Source organism: Staurois parvus, unplaced genomic scaffold, assembly GCF_062004578.1.
Source record: "Staurois parvus isolate SC_StPar_1 unplaced genomic scaffold, SC_StPar_1.0 ptg000287l, whole genome shotgun sequence".
Classification (NCBI taxonomy): domain Eukaryota; kingdom Metazoa; phylum Chordata; class Amphibia; order Anura; family Ranidae; genus Staurois; species Staurois parvus.
In genome coordinates this window covers 20,688,276-20,711,644 of record NW_028318083.1, presented here as the reverse complement: position 1 = coordinate 20,711,644, position 23,369 = coordinate 20,688,276, and the positions used below count along the sequence as shown (strand labels likewise).

The window sequence follows — 23,369 nt, the reverse complement described above, 5'->3', positions numbered from 1 at the left end:
GCATCCGGCTGTCATGCCGAGCGCCATTACAGAAGCCGGGAAGACAGCGCGAGGCTGGATAGAGGAACAGGTAAGATGAAAGAACAACTCCGCGGAAGTGGGAGCGGGTATCTGTCAAATTCAGGTACCCGCTCCCCCCCCTCCCCAAAGGTCAGCAGTCATCCCCTGTACTATCCACAGTCTCTGGTCATCCCTGTGCTGTCCGCAGTCTCTGGTCATCCCTGTGCTGTCCGCAGTCTCTGGTCATCCCTGTGCTGTCCGCAGTCTCTGGTCATCCCTGTGCTGTCCGCAGTCTCTGGTCATCCCTGTGCTGTCCGCAGTCTCTGGTCATCCCTGTACTGTGTCCGCAGTCTCGTCTCTGGTCATCCCTGTACTGTGTCCGCAGTCTCTGGTCATCCCCTGCACTGTGTCCGCAGTCTCTGGTCATCCCCTGCACTGTGTCCGCAGTCTCTGGTCATCCCCTGAACTGTGTCCGCAGTCTCTGGTCATCCCCTGAACTGTGTCCGCAGTCTCTGGTCATCCCCTGAACTGTGTCCGCAGTCTCTGGTCATCCCCTGAACTGTGTCCGCAGTCTCTGGTCATCCCCTGAACTGTGTCCGCAGTCTCTGGTCATCTCCTGTACTGTGTCCGCAGTCCATTAGTTCAGAATTTTTTTTTCCTGTTTTCTGCCTCTAAAACCTAGGTGCGTCTTATGGTCAGGTACGTCTTATGGAGCGAAAAATACGGTAGTTGGTCAGCCAATTAGTTGGCCTGAACAGTGCAGCACACACACAGCTCAGTACAACGTTCATACATGTCAGTATACACAGTGCATCATACATACAGCTCAGTACACTGTTCATACATGTCAGTATGCACAGTGCAGCACACATACAGCTCAATACAACGTTCATACATGTCAGTATGTACAATGCAACACACATACAGCTTAGTACACCATGTTTACTTGTCAGTAACTGCTTGTGAAAGTGAATGTGTGAGGAGGAATGCCTCATGGGACATGTAGTCCTAGGCAGGAGAAAGAAATGATGCAAGGGCTCTGTACAGGGAAGATCAGCATCTGAACCTGGAGAAAGATTGAGGCTGATAGACTGGAGGTAAATTAAGGCATTACATTTAAGGTATTGTAAAGGCTGAAAGTTTTTTTTAACTTTTTAAACTTTAGTGTGCAGCTCCCCCCTTAGCTGCCCCCTAATACTTAATGATCCAGCAACATGCACAAGAGCAGCAGATTTTCCGGGTCTCCCCCATCTCATTGGCGCAGCGGGAGCCAGTGACTGTCAATCACAGCTAGTGAGGAGGGAGTGGGGCCGAGCTGCGCTCTGTGTGTCTTATAGGCACACAGAGGCATCTTAGGAGCGAGCACACACGAGTGCCCCCAGAGCAAGCAACTTGCTCTGGACGCACTCAGCAGGGGGAGGAGCCCAGGGTGCAAGCAGGGGACCCAAGAAAAGAGAATTGGGGCAGCTCCATTGCACAGAGCAGGTAAGTATGACACGTTTGCTGTTGTTAAATCAAAACATTTGAAGCTTTAATAACATTTTAAAGTTAAAAGTTTACCAGTATTGTGCATTATGTTTATAAATGATTATATCCATGCCAAAAAAAAAAGTCTCAGCCTTTAGATCTTTAATATAGAAAGATTTAAATATACAGTATACTGTGTGTTTGTGTGTATAACAAAAAATATATTCGCGCTGTGTTTTCTGTTATGTGGCCACTTTCACCAATAGGTAGTACAACAAATCTACAGAAATATAAATGCTCAAAAAGTGCAGTGCCACCAAAATAATTGTGTGGTAACAAACGTGATCAGAGGAATAAATTACGAAAATAACGTATAATATAAATAAAGTGTAGTCCACGTAAAGTAATTAAAGTCCCAGTGGAAATCTTGAAACCATCAATCCACCACCTTGACAGTAGTGATCACTCTTTCAGATCTTTCTAACACTCTTCCCCCATCAGCATGACAATGCTGCAGTCCATTGGTGCCCCATGTGCTCTTTTTTTTTTTTTTAAATTAAATATTTATTAATTTTTCATATTATTACAAAGATTCCATAAGAAGAGGCACAAAACATATAAATAATCAATACATTTCTACTTTACCCCCTTCTAATTACCTCTTTTCTTTCCCTCCCCTCCCAACCCACCTCTACCCCCCCTCCCCCTCCCTCCCCTCTGCAAGATCTCCACTCTCTCAAGACCCAATAACTTTAAATAACTTCGTAGTTTAAAATTTTAAAATTTTCTATATTTCTCTTTCAATCCTGATTTTTCCCATGTTTCCCATCGCGAGTAGTATATTTCCAACCTGTCTTCCTGCATATAGTAAGATTTTTCCATTCTACTAATCTGGTTTACCCTATTGATCCAATCCTCCTCCATCGGCACCTCTGTCTTCCGCCAAAACTTGGGTATCAACCCTTTTGCAGCACTTAAGTAGTACCATACGCCTGATTCTTTATATTTATTTACTGTTGTCTCAACATTATGTAAGAGACACATGTTTGGGTCTAACCCTATGTCATTCCCAGTTATTATTTCTATTAATTTAACTAATGTCTTCCAGAAAACCTGAATTTTTGGACATTGCCGCCATATATGGAACACCGTGCCCTCCTCCCCACATCCTCTCCAACACATTTTTGAATTCTCCCCACTCATCTTGTGCTCGGCATAATATGCCATCGTGTCAGACATTTATAATTTATCTCAACGTCTCTCATACTAACACTCTCGTGTACCAGTCTAAATATCTTATTCTGTTGATCCTCATCTAGCGCTATCTCCATATCTCTTTCCCAATTTGTTATAAAAATTAACTTTGTGTCTGTGTCTAATTCTGTGAGTATTCTATAAATTTTTGTAACACCGTGTTTCCCATCTCTACGGGTTTCTAATAGCCTTTCAAACATATTTCACTCCTTTTTTAATCTCAAGGGTTTTGGGAGATTTCCAATGAAACATTTTAATTGATGGTATTTCCACTCATCTATTCTAAAAAACATATCCCCCCCCCTCTCTTTTAATTCTTTAAATGTTCTCAATTTCCCCTCTACCAATACGTCTCTCAATTGGATATCTTCCTTTTTAAACCATCTCCCTGATATCTCATCCTTTCCTGGAGGGAAAAACTCCGTGTTTGCAAGAGGCATTAAAATAGAGTTGAATTCCCATTTCATGTGTTTATGTAGATTATCCCATGTCCTTAAAACATTTAAAGTAAAAGTGCTTGTGGTTTCTTTAATTCTTCTATAATGTGCTGGAACCCATATCATCTTACTCAAACTAATTCCACTCAGTTCATTTTCTATTTTTACCCAACTTTTTCCCTTATGGTTAAATGTCCAATCATAAATTCTTGCTAAAATTACTGCTTTATAATATCTCTTGACATCAGGTAGTCCCATTCCCCCTTTCTCTTTAGTCCTACTTAGTATTTCGTATGATATTCTTGATTTTTTATTCCTCCATATATATCTTATTAACATTCTTCTCATTATCTTAAAAAACGCCTCTGGGAGCTTGATTGGGACCATTTGAAATCTATAGAGTATTTTAGGTATAATTACCATTTTAACTAGGTTTATACGTCCTAACCGTGAAGGATTTCCTCCCTCTAATCTTTTTAACTCTTCCTTAGTCTCATTTATCAGTGAGATATAGTTTAATCTATACAGTTGTTTATATGAGGTAGCAAGTTTTAATCCTAGGTATTTTATATCTTTTTCTCTCCATATAAAGGGGAATTCTTTTTGTAGCTTTTCTTTTTCGCTCTTTGGTATATTGATGTTTAGAATCTCTGTTTTTGTTGGGTTAATTTTTAGATTTGAAAGTTCACCATATTCCTTCAGGGTCTTCATTATACTTGGTAGTGTTATTCGGGGGTTACCTACGTAAAACAATAGGTCGTCCGCAAAGGCCGCTACTTTATGATCTATATTTTCTATCTGGATTCCCTTTACCGCTCCACTATTCCTTATTATTGACAACAGGGGTTCCAATGTCAAAACATACAACAAGGGGGACAGTGGGCAGCCTTGTCTTGTTCCATTGGACATACCAATGGATTCCGACCTTTCCCCATTTACCGTGATGATTGCAGTGGGCTCCCTATACAATTTACCTATCCACTCACGCATTCTCTCTCCAATTCCCAACACTTCCAAGTTGTCCATCATAAAGCCCCAGTCCACTCTTATCAAATGCCTTTTCGGCATCAATTGACAAGAGCACCACCGGGGCTTTCCCTTTTCTACTTTTCTGAATAAGCATTAAAGTTCTCAACCCGTTATCTCTACCCTCTCTCCCTGGGACAAAGCCCACCTGATCTCCATGGATCCATTCAGGCATTAGATCCTTCAGCCTGTTTGCTAGAACCTTTGCGTACAGCTTGGTATCAGTGTTCAATAATGCAATTGGTCTGTAACTAGAGGACTGAGAAGGATCTTTTCCCTTCTTATGAATGAGAACGACATGGGCCTGAAGAGATTCCCTCCTCCCCTCCATCCCACCTCCCAAGTCATTCATATACTTCAACTTCGGTAACAGTAATTTACTAAATTTTTTATAGTACTTATGTCAGGAATCAAGGAATGACCAGAAAGGTGTGGACTGACACAGGGAAACGCAGGTCTCAGGTACAATACAATACAGGTTATTATTAGCCACCCAGATATATATATGTATAAACGCACAGTGAACAAACTAACCTTCCACTAATCTTAGGAGGTGCAGGAACACAGGCGTAGTCAGGGCTGGAGAGGTGGAATGGTCAGGCCGGCCATAGGGTTCTGTAACGACTGCCTGGTGGTACCTCTAGCGGTCCTCAGGGCAGGATTCCCCAGGGCGTGGAGTCTAAGCCCCAGTCTGCCTTTTCACCAGAGCCCCTGATGGTGGGGATGGACTTGGCGCAGGACTGAGACCAGGTCGCGGCCCCTGAGTACACCTGCTAGTGGTAGGGGGATCCGCCAGAGGTATGTGCAGGTACGGCTGGATCCGTGCAGGATGGAAGGATGGCAGAGTAGTTAGCGTGGTCAGACAAGCCGGGTCGGTAACGGTGGAGGCAGATCAGTACAGAGCAGCAGCCAAAGAGTAAACGGGTCACAAGCCAAGGTACAGCAACAGGAGGTCAAACAGCATAGGAGTAGGCAGAAGAATAGTCAGGGATGAGCCAGTAGTCAGAACAGGAGACGGTCAACAGAGATCAGGATCAAGCCGGGTCAGCAACGAAGCAGGAACACAGGATACAGGTACAGAGGCTCATGGGAAAACATACACCAAGGCCCAGAGCACAGGCCTGGTCATGCCTTATATACACCTTTCTGTAATCAGCCCCAGGTTTGGCTGATTGTGAGCTTCTGGCTGCTAAGAGCACCCGCTGGTCAGCTCTGGTACTGCAGCCCACATGGGAGGTGAGTCCCACCACCAGTGCTGAGTCCATTGCTGAGAGCACCCGCTGGTCAGCTCTGGTACTGCAGCCCACACGGCAGGCGAGTCCCACCACCAGTGCTGAGTCCATTCCTGACAACTTAACTGTATAACCATCCGGGCCTGGGCTTTTCCCTCCCCCTGTACTTCTTAATGCTGCTTCTATTTCTTCTTGAGAAATTTCCGCATCCAAGGAGTTCAGTTGTGTTTCACTAAGCTTTGGTAATCCCGCATTTTTTAAATATATCATCCTTTTTTCTTTAATACCTTCTCTAATTTCTTTTGGTGAACCTTGGGGACTAATGTTCTATAACTTTCTATAATACTCCGTGAATATTTTAATAATTTCTTTAGTTGAGTGGACCAACTCCCCCTTAGGACTTTTTATTTTTTCTATATAATTCCTGTTTTTCTTTTTATTCAGGGCTCTCATTAAGTATTTTCCTGGTCTATCTCCCCATCTATATCTTTCACTTAATACTTTGTTATATACTCTTTTCCTCTCCTCCTCCATCAATCTCTCCAACTCGTCTTTTTTATCCATTAACTTCTGTCTTGTTTCTGTTGTTATTTTCTTCTTATGTATCTGCTCCAAGTCCAGGATTTCCTTTAGAAGTCCACTAACCCTCTCTCTTCTTTCCTTTTTCTTCCTTGCTCCCATCGCAATCAGGATTCCTCTTATATAAACCTTATGGCTTTCCCATACTGTAGCTGTCGATACTTCCTCTGTCTCGTTCTCCTTGAAATATACCTTAATCTCTTCCCTGATCTTCTGCGCAATATCCTCATGTAAGAGAAGAGCCTCATTTAACCTCCATCCTAAGCTTCCCGTCCACCTTCTTCCCCATCCTATTTTCATTATGACAGGGGCATGATCCGAGAAAGTTCTTGTCTCTATTTCTATTTTAACCAGCAGTTCAATGAGTTGATGATCTATTAAAATGTAATCCAATCTCGAGTATATCTCATGTGCATTAGAGAAGAAGGTATAGTCTCTGTCTTTCATATGCATTATTCTCCAGGTGTCCACCAGTTGGTACTCATGGATCACCTTCTTCAAAGCTCTCAGAGACCTACCCCCCTCTCTCTGCACTAGTGAAGTTGTATCCTTTTGTGGGTCCATACAGAGATTTAAATCTCCTGCTATTATCAAACGCCCTTTTTTAAAATCTATCAATTTTTTCAGCAGACCCTTCAAAAAGATCTCTGGTTTCTTGTTGGGGCACTATATATTGGTTAGTGTACACTCAATTCCCTGTAGTTTACCTTTCAAGAACAGGAATCTCCCCTCTGGATCAGTCTTTCTATCTTCCAGCTCAAATCTCATATTCTTTGCCAAGCCTATTGCCACCCCCTTTGCTCTTTTAATTGGAGAGTCCGCGTAATACCATGTTGGATAATATTTAGATTTTAGTTTCACGTTTGACTCTATCTCAAAGTGTGTCTCCTGTAAAAATATCACTGACGTTGCCCTGTGATGTAACTCTTTAAACAACTTAAATCTTTTCCCAGGACAATTCAACCCATTCACATTATATGTTATAAACTGTATTTCTTCCATCCTTCATGAGTCTGTCTATCTCTCTTCTAATTCGTCTCCTCCTATTAGGCCCAAAAATCTTGCAGAATATTAGCCTCGTAGCCACTCCCCCCTCCCTCCCACCCAACTCACCCCCGCCCCCCCCTCTCTTATTTTTCCCCTACCCATTTTTAGGCTTGTAAACTGCCTACAAATCATTTGTGGAACTGTTTCCACGGTTGATTTAAAGTATTGGGCGTAAGCTCCGCCCATGGAAGGCTCACCTCTCCTCTGACCTCCCCAGCTCCCCTTTCTCTATCAACTGGGCTCAACAATAACCTTTACTTCCCCCCCCCTTAGCCGGAGCTTCCAGAGGGACCTCCACTTCAACAGGTGGGATACAAGGGGGGTGAGGAGAAAAGAGAGAGAAGAAGAAAAGCATATTTTTTACTTAATTCTCCCTCCCCCCTCTCCCCAACCCCAAAGCCTCCCTCCCCCTCCCCCCGACCGGCTGCCAGTCCTCCCTTCTTATATCAACCGTATCTCCTTTTTCTTCTTCTTCTTCTTCTTCCCACCCAGCTATCTCCATTCTTTGCAAGTCCAGTCTATCACAAAAATCTCTCAGTTCGTCCGGGAATCTCAGATATGCTGTGACCCCATTTTTCCAGCCAATTAGAGATACTGAGGTACCCCATCTATATTGCACATTCTGTTTTCTCATTTGCTCCAACAGGGGTCTCAGGGATCTCCTTCTCCATAGAGTCTCTGATGTTAAGTCCGCAAAAATTTGAATAGTCATATCTCCATACTTAATTAATGATCTTCCCTTGATCTTCTTCCATATCTCATTTTTGACCCCAAATTTCTGGAACTGGACCACTATATCTCTCGATCTTTCCCTCTCAGTATCTTGTTTGGACTTTCATATTCTGAACACTCCAACCAGTTCAATCACGTCTGTTTCAGGTCTGTCTCTTATGGAGTTTAAGATTTTATTAATTAGTTCATATAATATTTCCCCTTTTGCAGACTCTGGAATTCCTCGCACCCTAAGGTTACACCTTCTTTCTTTATTTTCTTGAATTTCCATCCTATAGAGCAATTTTTTCTGGGTTTTCTCCAAATGGGTTGTTTTTTTCCTTAGATTATCTATGATTTGGGCCTGGGTTTTAACTTTCTCCTCTGTTTCTTCCATTCTCGACAGCAAATGGCCTAAGTCGTTTCGAATAACTGTCATTTCCTGTTTTATAATTTTCTCCAAACTTTGAAACATTTCTGTCATCTCCTTCTTATTCGGTACTTGTAGTTCATCATTGAGCTCTTTTTTTTCCCAAGCCATCCTCTATTTGTTGGCTACAAATGCTGGTCATACCCAATGACAATCTAGGACTATTTCCTGAACTAGTGTCCATTTCCCCTTTAGCACTGTCACGTTGGGACCTTTCTGACGTAATATTTCCATATGATGTAAATTTCTTTATTGTGCCTGATTGAGACCCTTTGAGCCCTGCTCCCTTAGGACCTTTATTCTTCATATCCTCTATATGTCTTTTTTTCTTCTATATGCTCTAGATGGGAATGTACCTCTCCTTTATGGTTTGTGCTCCAGACAGGTTTGCAGATTTTCCTTATATTTTGCTCTCCTGGGGCACCTGGGGCTCTTCTCTTCTAAACCCAGGGAATCCTCCCCTCTCCTCCTTGACCCCTTGATCCCCAATGTCACTCAGGAGTCCACTACACAATAGACCCCCAACAGCTCTCACTCACCCTTCTCTTCCCAAGACAGTGGCTCCAAGCATGGGTGGAGGTCCTTCACAGCAGCTCTGTCCTGGGGGGGATTCCTCTGGTCTTCCGACGCTATGCCTCGTTTTTCCTCTCTGGGCTTCGTCCCAGGGATGCAGGGTGGGTCTCCTAATGCTCCTGGGTCTCCCAGGATCAAACAATCAGCTGGCCGGGGGGCCGCAGGCAACAGCCAGCCAGGAGCTACAGCCAGTAACAAGCCGGAGGTTATAGGCAGCAATAAGCCGGGGGTTGTGGGCAACAGAGAGCCGGTAACAGTAAGCCGGCGTCTCCCTGTCTCATCAGGCGGCCGTCCGGCTTCTCCCAGAGATCCTCCGCGGCTGATCACATGCCCCCGCCGCGTCACCTCGTCTCCTAGCCGTCCGGATCTCTCTCTCACGAAGCGCCGGAGGAGCCGACGCGTCACTGCAGCCTCTGTCCTGCTCCCATCTCCGTCTCTCCGGGCTCCATTCTACTCCCTCCAGACTCCGGTGAGTCGTTCTCTTAGGGTCTCTAGGGAGGTCGGGAAGCGGGACCTAGCCGAGAGCTAGTGCCGCTCGCTCCCCACAGCCGCCATGTTCAGGCTCCACCCCCCAACGCTCAGATACGCCCCTCCCCATGTGCTCTTTCATCTAGAGTTTAGGCACTCTAATACAGGTGGTGTGTTCCCGGCCAGACCACCAGGTGAAAACAGGAGGGAAAAAACCCTAAAGAAAAAAAAAACCTGATGATTGGTAAGGTGCAATGTATTACATTTTTGGTTTTGTGTTTATTACCACTTTAAGGGTACATTTTTTTTTTTTTTTTTTGTAACGTAATGGGTAAGGTCTGCAAAGAAATTGCTTTCAGAGAGAATGGGCTGTGGTTCCAATTTCAAATGGACTTTAAGTAAAATCTTCTGTGTACCATTACATTGAAAATGTATACAGTATATATTAATTCATTTGTCATTCCTGTTTCTTTCTTTTTCAGGAGTAACAATTCCTTGGCTTAATATTGGCATGGTCTTTTCTACCTCATGCTGGTCTCGAGACCAAAATCACCTTCCATATATTGACTACTTACACACTGGTGCTGATTGCATTTGGTAAGCACTTCCACATATCCTGCCTATAAAGAGTCTACTTCTTTCATTATGTTTATTTTTTTTTTTTTTCTTATTCAGTGGTCTTTAGTTGCTGCTTTTGGGAAATTCTGTGTATCATTGTAAAATGTTGTACTTGCTAACGTCTTCTCCTAGTTTACTGTATTCTCTTAAAGTAAACTCTGAAGGGAACTCGTAATAAGCTAATAAGTAATATGCTGAGCTTTATATAAAAACACATACAGTTAAATGACGTACCTGGGCCAGGGTAAACTTTACATGTGATTACACTTATAATTTAGCTCTTCAAAAACCTGTTTACACTAATAATTATAACTTTCTTTGACAGCCAGCCTATGTGCAATAGGGCATACTTCATCCATTAATATAAAGTGTAATGCAGCTCTTTGAAAGCTGCTTGGAAATTTACATCTTGCATTAACAACCCAAGGAATTATGGACATGTCATATGTTTCATTTACTAGATTACTGTTCTGACAAACAGAATTGTCTTTTATCTCTGATGGATATATATGGATTAGTATAAGTATAGAGTAAATTCCTAATTGTTATGAAAGAGCAAAAAGAACAACTGATCTATTAATTAAAATTTTTTTACCACAAAGAATAATGGGTCAAGTCTAAGAGATACACCAACTGGCCATAACTTTATAACCACTCACCTAATATTAAGTAGGTCTCCTTTATGCCACCAAAACAGCCCTGACCTATTGAGGAATTGACACCACTAGAACTTAGAAGGTTTGCTGTGGTATCTGCCACAAGCTGTCAGTAGTAGTTTCTGTCCTGTAAGTTGCAAGGTGGGGCCTCCATGGAACGGACTTGTTTTTCCAGCACATACTACAGGTGTTTGACTGGATTGAGATCTGGAAAATTTAGAGGCCAAGTCAACACCTCAAACTCTTTGTTCCTGAAACCATTCTTGAACCATTTTTGTAGTGTGGCAGGGTGCATTATTATGCTAAAAGAGGCCACTGCCATCAGGAAATACATTTCCATGAAGGGGTGTACCTTGTCAGCAACTATGTTAGGTACCTCTACATGTCAAAGTAACATCCACATGAATACAGGACCTAAGGTTACCCAGCAGAACATTGCCCAAACTGCCTCCACACTGCCTCCGATGGCTTGCCTTCTTCCCATACTTCATCCTGGTGCCATCTCTTCCCCTAGTAAGCACACACTCCCAACCATCCACATGATGTAAAAGAAAACATGTTTGATCAGACCAGGCCACCTTCTTCCATAGCTCCATGGTCCAGTTCTGATGCTCACATGCCCACTGTAGGGGCTTTTGGCTGTAGACACAGGTCAGCATGGGCACCCTGACCGTTCGGCAGCTACAAAACCCCTTACACAACAAACTGTGATACCCATTTTTCTGCTTTCAACACATCAATTGCAGGGACCACATGTTTAATTGGTGCCTAATATATCACACCCACTTTCAGATGACATTGTAACAAGATAATCAATATTATTTACCTAACCTGTCAGTGGTCATAAAGATATGGCTGATCAGTGTAACTACTGCTTGCATTTTTCTGTTTAAATCAATTGTGTGATGTTTATCTCAGAAGCAGGCAATTCATTAAAAATATGCCTTACTGCATGCATTAAATCTTTATTTTGCAGTGCTAACATATTTTGTACACCTTATTTTACCACAGACTGGACTTCTGGCTGCAGTGGGAAGTGAAACATTTAACAGTGGTATTTCTCTCACTGCTAAAAGTAACAGTTTCAGTTCAGGGATGCTGATTGTCAGAGAGGTGTAAAGTTCCCCCTTAATTCTATACCAGAGCCTTATCCAAACATACAACCAGGATAAGTATAGGCTGGTTGTATGTTTACAGTACTGCACTGAACTGTACTGGAGCGTGGTAAAATGCATAAAAAATGCAATGGAATGCACCTAAACACACCAAAAATGCACCCGAAAGCATTATTTAAGGTGAAGAAATAAAAATGCACTGGAACACATAAAAATGCACCAGAATGCAACAAGAAACGCACATGCAGAAACTCATCTGGAATGCATCTGGACTGCGTTTCTACAGTGTGACCTGGACCTTTCTTTCTGCCGGATAGTGTAGCTTCACTTTGTACTTCTGGCCCTCTGTGTATGAGAGTTGCTGGTCTCAGACTGCACCACTAGTGTTTTCTTCTGCCCCCTCACCTCTTGGCCTTTAACAGATTGCTGTGTACTCTGTGAATGGTTCATCAAGGTGATCTGGCAATGTATTACAAATCAGGACAGGTAACAATTGCTTACACATCAAAGTTTACAAAAATCTCTATGCCTGGGGTTCTGCTTGAATATTCTGACCTTGAACTGTTTCCATTGCATTACAGGTATTGCATTCCTGCTGAGGAAGAGAGCAAACTTGACAAAGTGGTACACACTCTACTTCAAGCCAATGGTACTCCTGGTCTGCAAATGCTTGAAAGTAACGTCATGGTAAGGGTGTGCTCTGGCAGTGTGTTAGCAAGGGGCCGGTGCTTGCCATAATTTTTACCCCTGATATTGTTTTCAGTTCTTAGCTATGTGTCATGTCACTAGATTGCTTTGAATCTTAAAATGGACCTTTTGGTATCTTGAACATGAATATGTTCTTAACATGTAAGAATATAGATCAACTGTAAAATCACATTAAGAAGAAAATATGTACTTGAGCTGGTGTCAAAAGGGCTCATTCTTCAAGGTGCACTTCAGGAAAACACGTTGAGTGAATGATGTTATCAGCCTCCTGCAGGCAGAATGAGAACATGTCCTCAGCCTCCCTCTCCTAGTCATCACTCACTGAGACAGTTGTAACATTGTAATTACCTAGCAAGCTACAGATTGAGAAACTACTGCAGGGGTGTACAACTATGGCAAACAATAGGTATACATAGCCAAGAACATAGAGGATACTGTGCATGCACCAGGCTTTTTTAAACAATTGTGTTATCATTGAGTCACCACCTCAGCCCAAAAAATAAAATGCTTATCATGGATAATGACTGAATAGGTAATGTGCTTGCCTGCTAAGGAGAAAAGAGGATGAAATCTTCCTCAGGGAGAGTACTGTGATTTCTTTGAGAAATAAAAAAATACCTGCAAGTGTTAAATTTGCCAAACACGGCTTCACTTTTGGCCAATTCCTGCTGAATACATGAACTACTTGCCTTCCGGAAGATTTACCCCTTCCTGACCAGGCCATTTTTTCAATATTACTTTAACTGACAATTGCACGGTCATGCAACGCTGTACATAATATAAATGTATTCCCTTTTTTTCCCACACAAATAGAGCTTTCTTTCAGTTGTATTTGATCACCTCTGCGTTTTTTATTTTTTGCTCTATAAACAAAAAACCTGACAATTGTGGGGAAAAAAAAAACTATATTTTACCTTTTTGCTATAAAACAATAAAAAAAAGAAAATGTATTCATAAATGTAATCCAAAATGTATTCAGCTACATGTCTTTGCTTAAAAAAAAACAATAAGTGTATATTAATTGGTTTACGTGAAAGGTATAGCGTCTACAAATAGCAGTATATATACTGGAATTTTTATTTATTCATTCTGACACTGGGTTGGGAACTGACTAACTGCCGCTGACATCTCTAGTGACACTAATACAGTGATCAGTGCTAATAAAAAGCACTGGCACTGTACTAATGACACTGGGCAGGAAGGGGTTAACGTGGGGCGATCAAAGGATTAACTGTAAGTTAGGGAATGATTATACTGTGTCCAGTTTTACTAAGGAAACCTGCTGCTTTCTATCTCTGCTGACAGAGAGAAAAACCTGTGGTCTTTGCCCTCTCAGCTTTGCTGCCGATTACCTAGTCCTGGACGGGACAAAAAAAATTTGAAAAATTGTCAGCCAAGCAGTGACTGTATTCAGTTGCGTGCAATCACTGTTTGGATATTCAGGCAACCTCAGGTGCTGTGGCTATCAGAATGCAATAGCTGGCCTTGGATATTCATCCTGTTTAGCTGAGATGGGGGAATCCATTGATCTTGTTGAACAAGATAAATCTAAACGTGTATGTCTAGCTTTAAACTTTGAAAATGTAAAGTGAGCTAAACCCTCAGTTAAACAATCTTCTATTCAAGGATGCATTCATAACTCAAGTACCTTCTACAGCTATCAGTCTTCTTCAGATCCACAAATTCTTTTTTTTTTTTGCTGCAATTGTAGGAAAAATAGATTATGCGGCAATGAATTAGTGGATGTTTATAGATTATATTTGGAGAATAAGGAAATCATTTATTGTCACATTAGTGCATGTCTACACTTAAAGTGGAAGGCAAGTCAAAACCTAACTCAGCCTAAATCTACTCTCACTCTAAGCCTATTCTGTCTGCCTTGTAAAAGGAAAGATGCCCATACTTGTCTATTTTGAAGTCACTCCAGTCTGGTCACATGATCAAGTCCCAGCACCAGCTTCAGTGTAGAGGAGGGACAGCTGACAATGGATGCCCCATAGAAAGCAGTAATGTCACTGCATAGGCTCTGAAGCCATTGTTTGAGTTCTCTCCTCTACACTGAAGCTGGTTCTGGAGACATCATGTGACTGGACCAGAGTGACTTCAGAATGGGTAAGTTTTGGTATCTTTCCTTTTACAGTGTAGATAGAATAGGCTTAGAATGGGAGTGGGAGTAGATTTAAGCTTAGTAAGGTTTTGACTTTCTTTCCACTTCAGCATGAAAATATCTACCAGACTGTATGCTTACTCCTAGACTGGTTATTGCATTGTGCAGTTAAAGTGTGTTATACATTTATAGTGTGTTATATCAGATGTTAGGCATGGCATTCATGCCTTCAATTTTACCTTATATTCTGAGTTATAATATCAGCAATGTCAGAATAAGAAATAGAAGTCAAGGGGCAAAGTGACAGATTCTTTATAAAGCTAAATATATACAGCAGGTAAAGTAAATATTGAACACGTCACCATTTTTCTTGGTAAATATATTTCTACAGGTGCTATTGACATGAAATTTTCACAACATGTCGTTAACAACCCATGCAATCCACACATACAAAGAAACCAAAACAAATAAATCCAGAAATTAAGTTATGTGTAATAAAATGGAATCACACAGGAAAAAAGTATTGGACACACAAACTGAAATTTTTTCAATACTTCATACAAAATCCTTTGTTGGTAATGACAGCTTCAAGATGCCTCCTGTATGGAGAAACTAGTTGCATGCATTGCTCAGGTATGATTTTGGTCCATTCTACTACAGTCTTCAAATCTTGAAGGTTCCATGGAACTCTTCTATGAACTCTGATCTTTAGTTCTTTATATAGATTTTCTATTGGATTCAAGTCAGGTGATTGGCCAGGCCATTCTAGTAGCTTTATTTTCTTTCTTTAAAACCAGTTGAGAGTTTCCTTGGCTTTGTGTTGGGAATCATTGTCTTGCTGAAATGTCCACTCTGTTTCATCTTCATCACCTTGGTAGATGGTAGCAGATTTTTATCAAGAATGTCTTGGTACATTTTTCATTCATCCTTCCGTCAATGATATGACATTTGCCAGTACTGAATGCTGAAAAACAGCCCCACTATGATGTTCCCACCTCCAAACTTCACTGTTGGTATGATGTTTATGGTGGTATGTTATGAGTGGTATGGTATGAGTGCACTACTTTTTGTTTTCTTTGAAACAATTGTACCTACTAATTCCAGGTCTTTCTGAAGGTCTCCACAAGTGGTCCTTTTGGACAACTCTTCTGATAATTCTTTTCACTCCTCTGTCAGAAATCTTGTGAGGAGCACCTGGTCGTGGATGGTTTTAGGTGAAATTATGTACTTTCCATTTCCGGATTATGGCCCCAACAGTGCTCACTGCAACATTCAGAAGTGTAGACATCCTACTATAACCAATGCCATCAGTAGAGTTTGCAATAATAAGGGTGCAAATGTCTTGAGAAAGCTCTTTGCTTTTACCCATAATGAGGTGTTTCTTTTGTGACACCTTGGTAATGAGACACCTTTTTATAGGCCATCAGTTGAGACTGAATCAGCTGATATTAATTTGCACTGACAAGGAGCAAGATTGCTTTTCAATTACTGATAGATTGAAGCTGGTGTCTTGGTTTTCCATGCCTTTTTTCGCCTCCCTTTCTTCATGTGTTCAGTACTTTTTCCCTTTGTCATTCCATTTTATTACACATAACTTAATTTCTGAATTTATTTGTTTTGGTTTCTTTGTATGTATGGATTGCATGGGTTGTTACTGACGTGGTGAAAATTTCATGTCAATAGCACCTTTAGAAATATATTTACCAAGAAAAATGGATACGTGTTCAATACTTATTTTACCTGCTGTATCTGAGACTTCTTTTTTTTAATTTGGAAAACAGTTGTAAATGGTTAAAATCCCTCTTAGTTTTTTTTTTTTTTTTTATCGGCTGTGAGGAGATTTTCTTTATTTCCTCACCCATAGACGTGACAGTTACTACCAGGACAATTAAAGATGGTGAGTCATCCCAACAGGGACACAAACAACACAAAAACCAACCAGTTGTTTATAATACATCCTCACTCTCTCCAATACTGAATAACATAGTTCTGATTTTAGTTACACTATACAGCAAGGAAAAAGATTACGTAGTCTTTGGCTAGCAGGATCCTTGTGTGTTTCTCATAATTAGAGACTTGAGTGTGTCCAGTTAGTCAGACAGATCGGGGTTTATTTACTAAAGCTGGTTTACCCACTTCCGCATGGAAACCAATCAGCTTACAGGTTTTATTGCTAAAGTTTAATTGAAAAAACTGAGGTTAGAAGCTGATTGGCTACCATGCACAGGTGCACTAGATTGTGAGGGAGCCAGCTTTAGTAAATCCCCCCTATGTCTGGTTGATGTGCAGTGACAGAAGAGGATTAACAGGAAACTACTGTGCAACGCTGCTAAACAGAATGCTGATTCCGCATTTGTAATACGCAAATAATGGTACATCCATGTTCATACAGATGGCAGTCATAAAAGCACAGTGTTGTGCCTAATCTGACATCTCTTGCACCCCCTTGTTCCCTTCCTTGTCCACCACAATCTATGTACTTTTGTCTTCTGTGCTGGCAGAAAATAAAAGATAGCTGAAAGGTAATTCACCTGTCACTAGTTTTAGCAGCATTTCTGTAACTTCGATTATAAGTTGATCTATTCAAGATATTTGGTATATGGTATCTCATGCCTCACATAAATGCTGTGGGCATTGTGTCAAAATTATGCAAAGGGAACTGAGTATAGTAGTTACTGAATTTCTGCAAAATTTGAATTCTCTGCACATGACCTGGAATGCATCCTTGGTGTAAATTAAAAAAACTCTTATGATGAGCAGATCTCATTCATGCATACAACAAAAATCACTTTTTATAAAAAAAACTGTAGTTCTAGCTGATTTATGGTATAACCTATATCTCACTTGCTTACCCCATGCTGTCACCTAACCTACTTCACTTACTTAGTAGCATCCCCAGGCTCCCTTCTGGTTATGGACCTGGCACAGAGGTGTGGCAGGGAAATGACTTTATCAGTAGGAAGACCTTTCTCACCACAGCTTTGTATTGGAGGTAGTTACCCTGAAACGGCAGCTCGCTAAGTATTACAGGGTTCATTATGACTAATTCAGTTGAGTAACGGGGTGGTTTAAAGTGAGGTGGTTCTTTACGGCAACACATCTCTTAAAGAACCTCAGGAATACCATGCTGAAATATTGTTAGTTTGAAAAAATGAAGTAAAACTTCTGAGTAGATTGTTTGAGTGTGCAGTATATTGGTATACGTAGCTCAGTCTATTGGTACAGTCATGGCAAAAAATATTGGCTCCCCTGGATTTCTGCAAATGAATGCACGACTTCGCCCAGAAAATTGTTGCAATTACAAATGTTTAGGCATTGTTATGTTTATTTCTTTTGTTTGTATTGGTATGACACAAAAAAAGTGGAGAAACAAAAAGCCAAATCTGAAACATTCCACGCCAACACCCCAAAAATGGACTGGACAAAAATGTATTGACACATTCTCAAAATTGTAAGAAATAATTGAATTCCAAGATTGTGATGCTCCTGTAATTTGTAATAAAACTCACCTGTATCCATTGACAGGTGCTGACAAAATTTAAATCATACCTGCAACCAGTTAAAATGGTGAAAAATTGACTCAATCTTTCTGTTGGGTGTCTCTGTGTGCCACATGAAGCATGTAGTAGTGAAGGAGCAGCAAAGAATTGTCTAAGAATTTCAGAACAAAAATTGTGGAAAAGCATGGACAATCTCAAGGTTACAAGTTCATCGCCAGAGATCTCAATGTTCCTGTGTCCACTAGGTGCAACGTTGTCAAGAAGTTTACAGCTCATGGCACTGTAGCGAATCTCTCTGGACGTGGAGGAAAGAGAAATATTTATCAAATATTGCAATAAAGGGCAGCACAGTGGCTTAGTGGTTAGCACGTCTGCCTTGCAGTAAATGGGTCATGGGTTTGATTCCCAACCATGGCGCCTCCTGCATGGAGTTTGCATGTTCTCCCTGTTCCTGCGTGGGTTTCCTCCGGGTACTCCGGTTTCCTCACACATTCCAAAGACATGCTGGTAGGTTATTTGGCTCCTGTCTAAATTTGCCCTAGTATGTGTATGTATGAATGTGTATAGATTGTACACCTCTTGAGGGTTAGGGACTGATGTGAATGTACAATATATATGTAAAGCGCTGCGTAAATTGACAATGCTATATAAGTACCTGAAATAAATAAATAAAGGATTGTTTGAATGCACTGTAGCGATTAACTTCCAGACAAATTCAAGCTGACCTTCAGGCACAGGTTACAACTGTGTCAGCTCGCACTATATGTCGCCATCTGACTGAAAAGGGATGTTATGGTAGGAAGCCTAGGAGGATCCCACTGCTGACACAGAAACATGAAAAAGCCAGATTGGAATTTGCCAAAACTTACCTGAGGAAGCTAAAATCCTTTTGGGAAAATGTGTTGTGGACATACGAAATGAAATTACAGCTTTTTGGTAAAGCCCATAATTCTACTATTTTCAGGAAAAGCAATGAGGTCTTTATAGAAAAAAATACAGTCCTTAAAGACAAACATGGTGGAGGTTCACTAAGGTTTTTGGGTTGCCTTGCTGCTTCAGGCACTGGATGTCTTGACTGTGTGCATGGCATTATGAAATCTGAAGACAACCAAAGAATTCTTGAGTGCAATGTAGGGCTCGGTGTCAGAAAGTTGGGTCTCTGTCAGAGGTCATGGGTCTTACAGCAGGACAGTGACCCAAAGCACCCAGAAATTATTTCAGACAAAGCGCTGGAGACTACTGAACTGGCCAGTAATGAGTCCAGATCTCAGTCCCGTAGAGCACCTGTGGAGAGATCTCAAAACAGCAGTTGGGAAAAGGTGTCCAATCTGAGAGACCTGGAGCAGTTAGTGAAAGAAGAGTGGTCCAAAATTGCAGTAGAGAGGTGTAAGAAACTCATTGATGGCTACAGGAAGCAATTGATTTCAGTGATTTTTTTTCCAAAGGGTGCACCACCAAATATTAACTTGAGGGTACCAATATTTTGTCCAGTCCATTTTTGGGGTTTTGTTTGGAATGTGTCCAATTTGGCTTTTTGTTTCTCCACTTTTTTGTGACATACCAATACAAACAAAAGAAATAAACATGAGAATGCCTAAACATATGTAATTGCAACAATTGTCTGGGTGAAGTTGTACATTATCTGACAGAAATGCAGGAGTTCCAGTATTTTTGGCCATGACTATATTCAGGAATTTGATGCATCTTCATTTTTCTGCACGGAGGTGTGGGGAAATCTCTAATGGGGACAAGAAAAAGAAAAGGAAACCATCCTTCTGCCAAATAACTGTAATCACCCCCAAGTGGTCACAGACACCTAGCTACACTCCAAATAGTGACACCAATGAATGAAAGATGGATTGGTGGTGCGCTACTCCGTGCATAAATGAATAAAAATGAACATATAAAAAAATATAAATTACATCAATGTATAAGTAAATATAACCTGCACCCAAGTGTGGAGATGAAAAACTGCTAGAAACAACCAGTGCAAAATGGTGACCAAAACAATTAAGCAAACAATATATTAATAGAGAACATCCATATAGCAACAAAGTGTATTCAAATGACTAGTGATAAGCAGGGGGATGAAAAAAAGAAAAATATATGTAAAGTGTAATAAAATCAAACGTGACACAATATAAATGTCCCAAACTGAATGAAATGTGATTCTTCAGCACAAGCCATGAAACATCCAATGATCACTGCAATCAATCAATCCTCCACCAGCTAGCTCACCTTCAGACTGTGACCCGCACGGGATCATAAGGCATAGAAAGCATTCAAGCGATGATCGCAATATATGTTGCCTTCGTTAGTAATCAAAAGGACTCCTCTACGGTGAATGATGAGCACTCAAAGGCGTAACTCAGATGTCCAAATAAGGATATGGCCATAGACCGCTTTCACCTCCAGTATCCCCACATGGAAGATTTAAACAAGAAGACTTCCCATAGTGTAGTAAGTCAGATACTTTATTAAAAAACATACAAAGTGACTACTCACATTTAAAAATGTGGTCCGTAGACCCATACAGGCAAGAAACACTGCAACACACTGCAGAATGGGTGTATGTGGTTGGGAGTACCAAGATGGTGGCTGCCGTCCGTACCGGTAATGTCACTACGCTTCCGTCCAATTTGGAACATCTGAGTTTTGCCTGTGAGTGCTCATCCTTTTCACCGTAGAGGAGTCCTTTTGATTACTATCGAGGGCAACATATATTGCGATCATCGTTTGAATGCTTTCTATGCCTTTATGACCCCGTGAGTGTCGCAGTCTGAAGGTGCGCACGCATGCTAGCTGGTGGAGGATTGATTGATTGTTGACATCACTGGATGTTTCATGGCTTGTGCTGAAGAATCACATTTCATTCAGTTTGGGACATTTATATTGTGTCACGTTTGATTTTATTACATCATTTATATATATTTTTCTTTTTTATCCACCTGCTTATCTCTAGTCATTTGAATACACTTTGTTGCTATATGGATGTTCTCTATTAATATGTTGTTTGCTTAATTGTTTTGGTCACCTTTTTGCACTGGTTGTTTCTAGCAGTTTTTCATCTCCACACTTGGGTGCGGGTTATATTTACTTATACATTGATGTATTTTATATTTTTTTTATATATTCCTTTTTATTCATTTATGCACTGAGTAGTGCAGCACCAATCCATCTTTCATGTAATGGGGGCATGTGTATCATTTACAACTGTCTAAAATGGGAGATTTCCTCAAACGACTTGTTTTGTCCGTGAGACAGGAAGTGAAGGGGGATTTCTATAATGATACAGTCAGCAAAGAATAACTTGCAAGGTTTTAACCCTTCTTTGCTCCATCCACAACAAAGTTTTAGTTATAGCTACTTAATTTGTAATTGTATGATACTGATTCAACAACTCATGGGGCCCCCTGGGCAATAGGGGATCATGGGTCCCCTGTGTCCTTGCCCAAACTCAAAAAAGCCTATGAAAAAGGTACCAGGGGCATCTCATGGGGCCCCCTACTGACCCCGGGCCCTCGGGCAGTGCCCGAGTTTCCAAATGGTCAGTCCGCCCCTGGTCCAGATTGATATACCTGAACATAGAAATCCTTCTATGATAGTCTAATCTCTCTCCTAGCCTAACGTTGAAGGTTTTCTGGTCATTTTACAGTGTTTAGGTTCTGTATGCCTTATTTGTTTTTTTTTTCTCTAACATTGTACCTATAGTGTAAGCAAAATGTCAGTCATGGCTGGTTGTCAAGAAAGGTTAGCTGCATTTCGTCTTTACACTTCCACAGCTGCCTGCTGATTGGATATTGTGATCAACAAACAAGGTTCAATTTATTATCATATATCCTTTTTGCAGATCTCCCCAGAGGTGCTTTGCAAAGAGGGGATCAAAGTACACCGTACTGTACAGCAGAGCGGGCAGTTTGTTGTCTGCTTCCCAGGATCCTTTGTGTCAAAAGTGTGCTGTGGCTACAGTGTTTCCGAAACTGTGCACTTTGCTACCACCCAGTGGACAAGCATGGGCTTCAAAACTGCCAAGGTATACAAATTATTTTATACTGCCTGCTACAACCCTGATCATATATTTTTTTAAATTTAAGTTATTGTGCAATAGAGGTGAATTCCACAAGAAGAGATGTAAAAGATTTCATTAGCTATAAACACTTTATCAAAGCGACTCTGTCGGGTTAAAAGAATAGATTACAGTGAAAGAGTCCCAAAAAAGTAGAGCTCTTTTACTCAACTCTTCAGTGGCCCCGTCTTCTACCTTTCCTCCATTCCTGCACTGCAGTCTCTATCAAAATCCTAAAGTGTAACTAAATCATTTTTTTTTTAGTTTTGGACAGAGTGGAGAGGGATCAGAACACCTCTCACTTTTTATTGTTGTCTGTGCCCCTGTTAGGGAGATTCACCCTCTCTATTTGTCCTGTTTTACTTTCTTTTTCAATGATAATGGTAAATAATCCCACATTTTGAGTTGACAAAAGAGCACTAATAGAAGGGAAATCTTCCAATGGAGACACTAATTCTGATGACACTGGAATTCCCTCACTTTGGAGAGATTTACTCTCTATTTCTGTTTTGGCTAGGGGACAGAAAGTGAATGAAAATCTACCCAATGGGATACAGATGGCAAAAAAACTGAGAGGGGTTTTATAACTTTCAAAAATGAAAAAGAAAGTTTTGCCTTTAGTTAAAATATTTACAATTTAAACAGTCAACACTTTCGAGAGTGTCAGATGCCTTTGTCCCTCATTATGCGTTGCAGTGCCATCCTCTGATCCTCCATATTGCTACAGAACACAGTAATAACTTAGGGGTCAGGTGAGGGGTACAAGCATTTAACAATCCTAAAAATGTGAAATAGTAAAGACACTGGCATATTTATACAGCGGGTAAAATAAGTATTGAATATGTCACCATTTTTCTCAGTAAATATATTTCTAAAGGTGCTACTGACATGAAATTTTCACCACATGTCAGTAACAACACATGCAATCCATACATAAAAAGAAACCAAAACAAATAAGTTCAGAAATTAAGTTATGTGTAATAAAACAAGATGACAGTGAAAAAGTACTGAATATGCTAACTGAAATTTATTTAATACTTCATATAAAATCCCTTATTGGTAATGACAGTTTCAAGACGCCTCCTGTATGGAGAAACTAGTCGCCTGCATTGCTCTGGTGTGAATTTTTCCCATTCTTCCACACACAGTCTTCAAATCTTGAAGGTGCCACAGGACTCTTCTATGAACTCTGATCTTTAGTTCTTTCCATAGATTTTATATTAGATTCAAGTAAGGTGATTGGCTGGGCTATTCTAGCAGCTTTATTTTCTTTCTTTAAAACCAATTGAGAGTTTCCTCGGCTTTGTGTTTGAGATCATTGTCTTGCTGAAATGTCCACCCTCATTTCATCTTCATCATCCTGGTAGATGGCAGG

At 40.8% G+C, this 23,369-nt stretch overlaps 1 protein-coding gene across 1 annotated transcript in view; it reads left to right on the top strand.

Annotated features, from left to right (window-relative positions):
• Positions 1-23,369, top strand: part of JARID2 (jumonji and AT-rich interaction domain containing 2) — a 175,685-nt gene that overhangs the window by 131,397 nt on the left and 20,919 nt on the right. Inside the window, exons 11-13 of the mRNA XM_089682296.1 lie at positions 9,707-9,821; positions 12,195-12,300; positions 21,779-21,961. Coding sequence (XP_089538422.1) covers positions 9,707-9,821; positions 12,195-12,300; positions 21,779-21,961 — 404 coding nt within the window. The remainder of the gene's footprint in view (positions 1-9,706; positions 9,822-12,194; positions 12,301-21,778; positions 21,962-23,369) is intronic.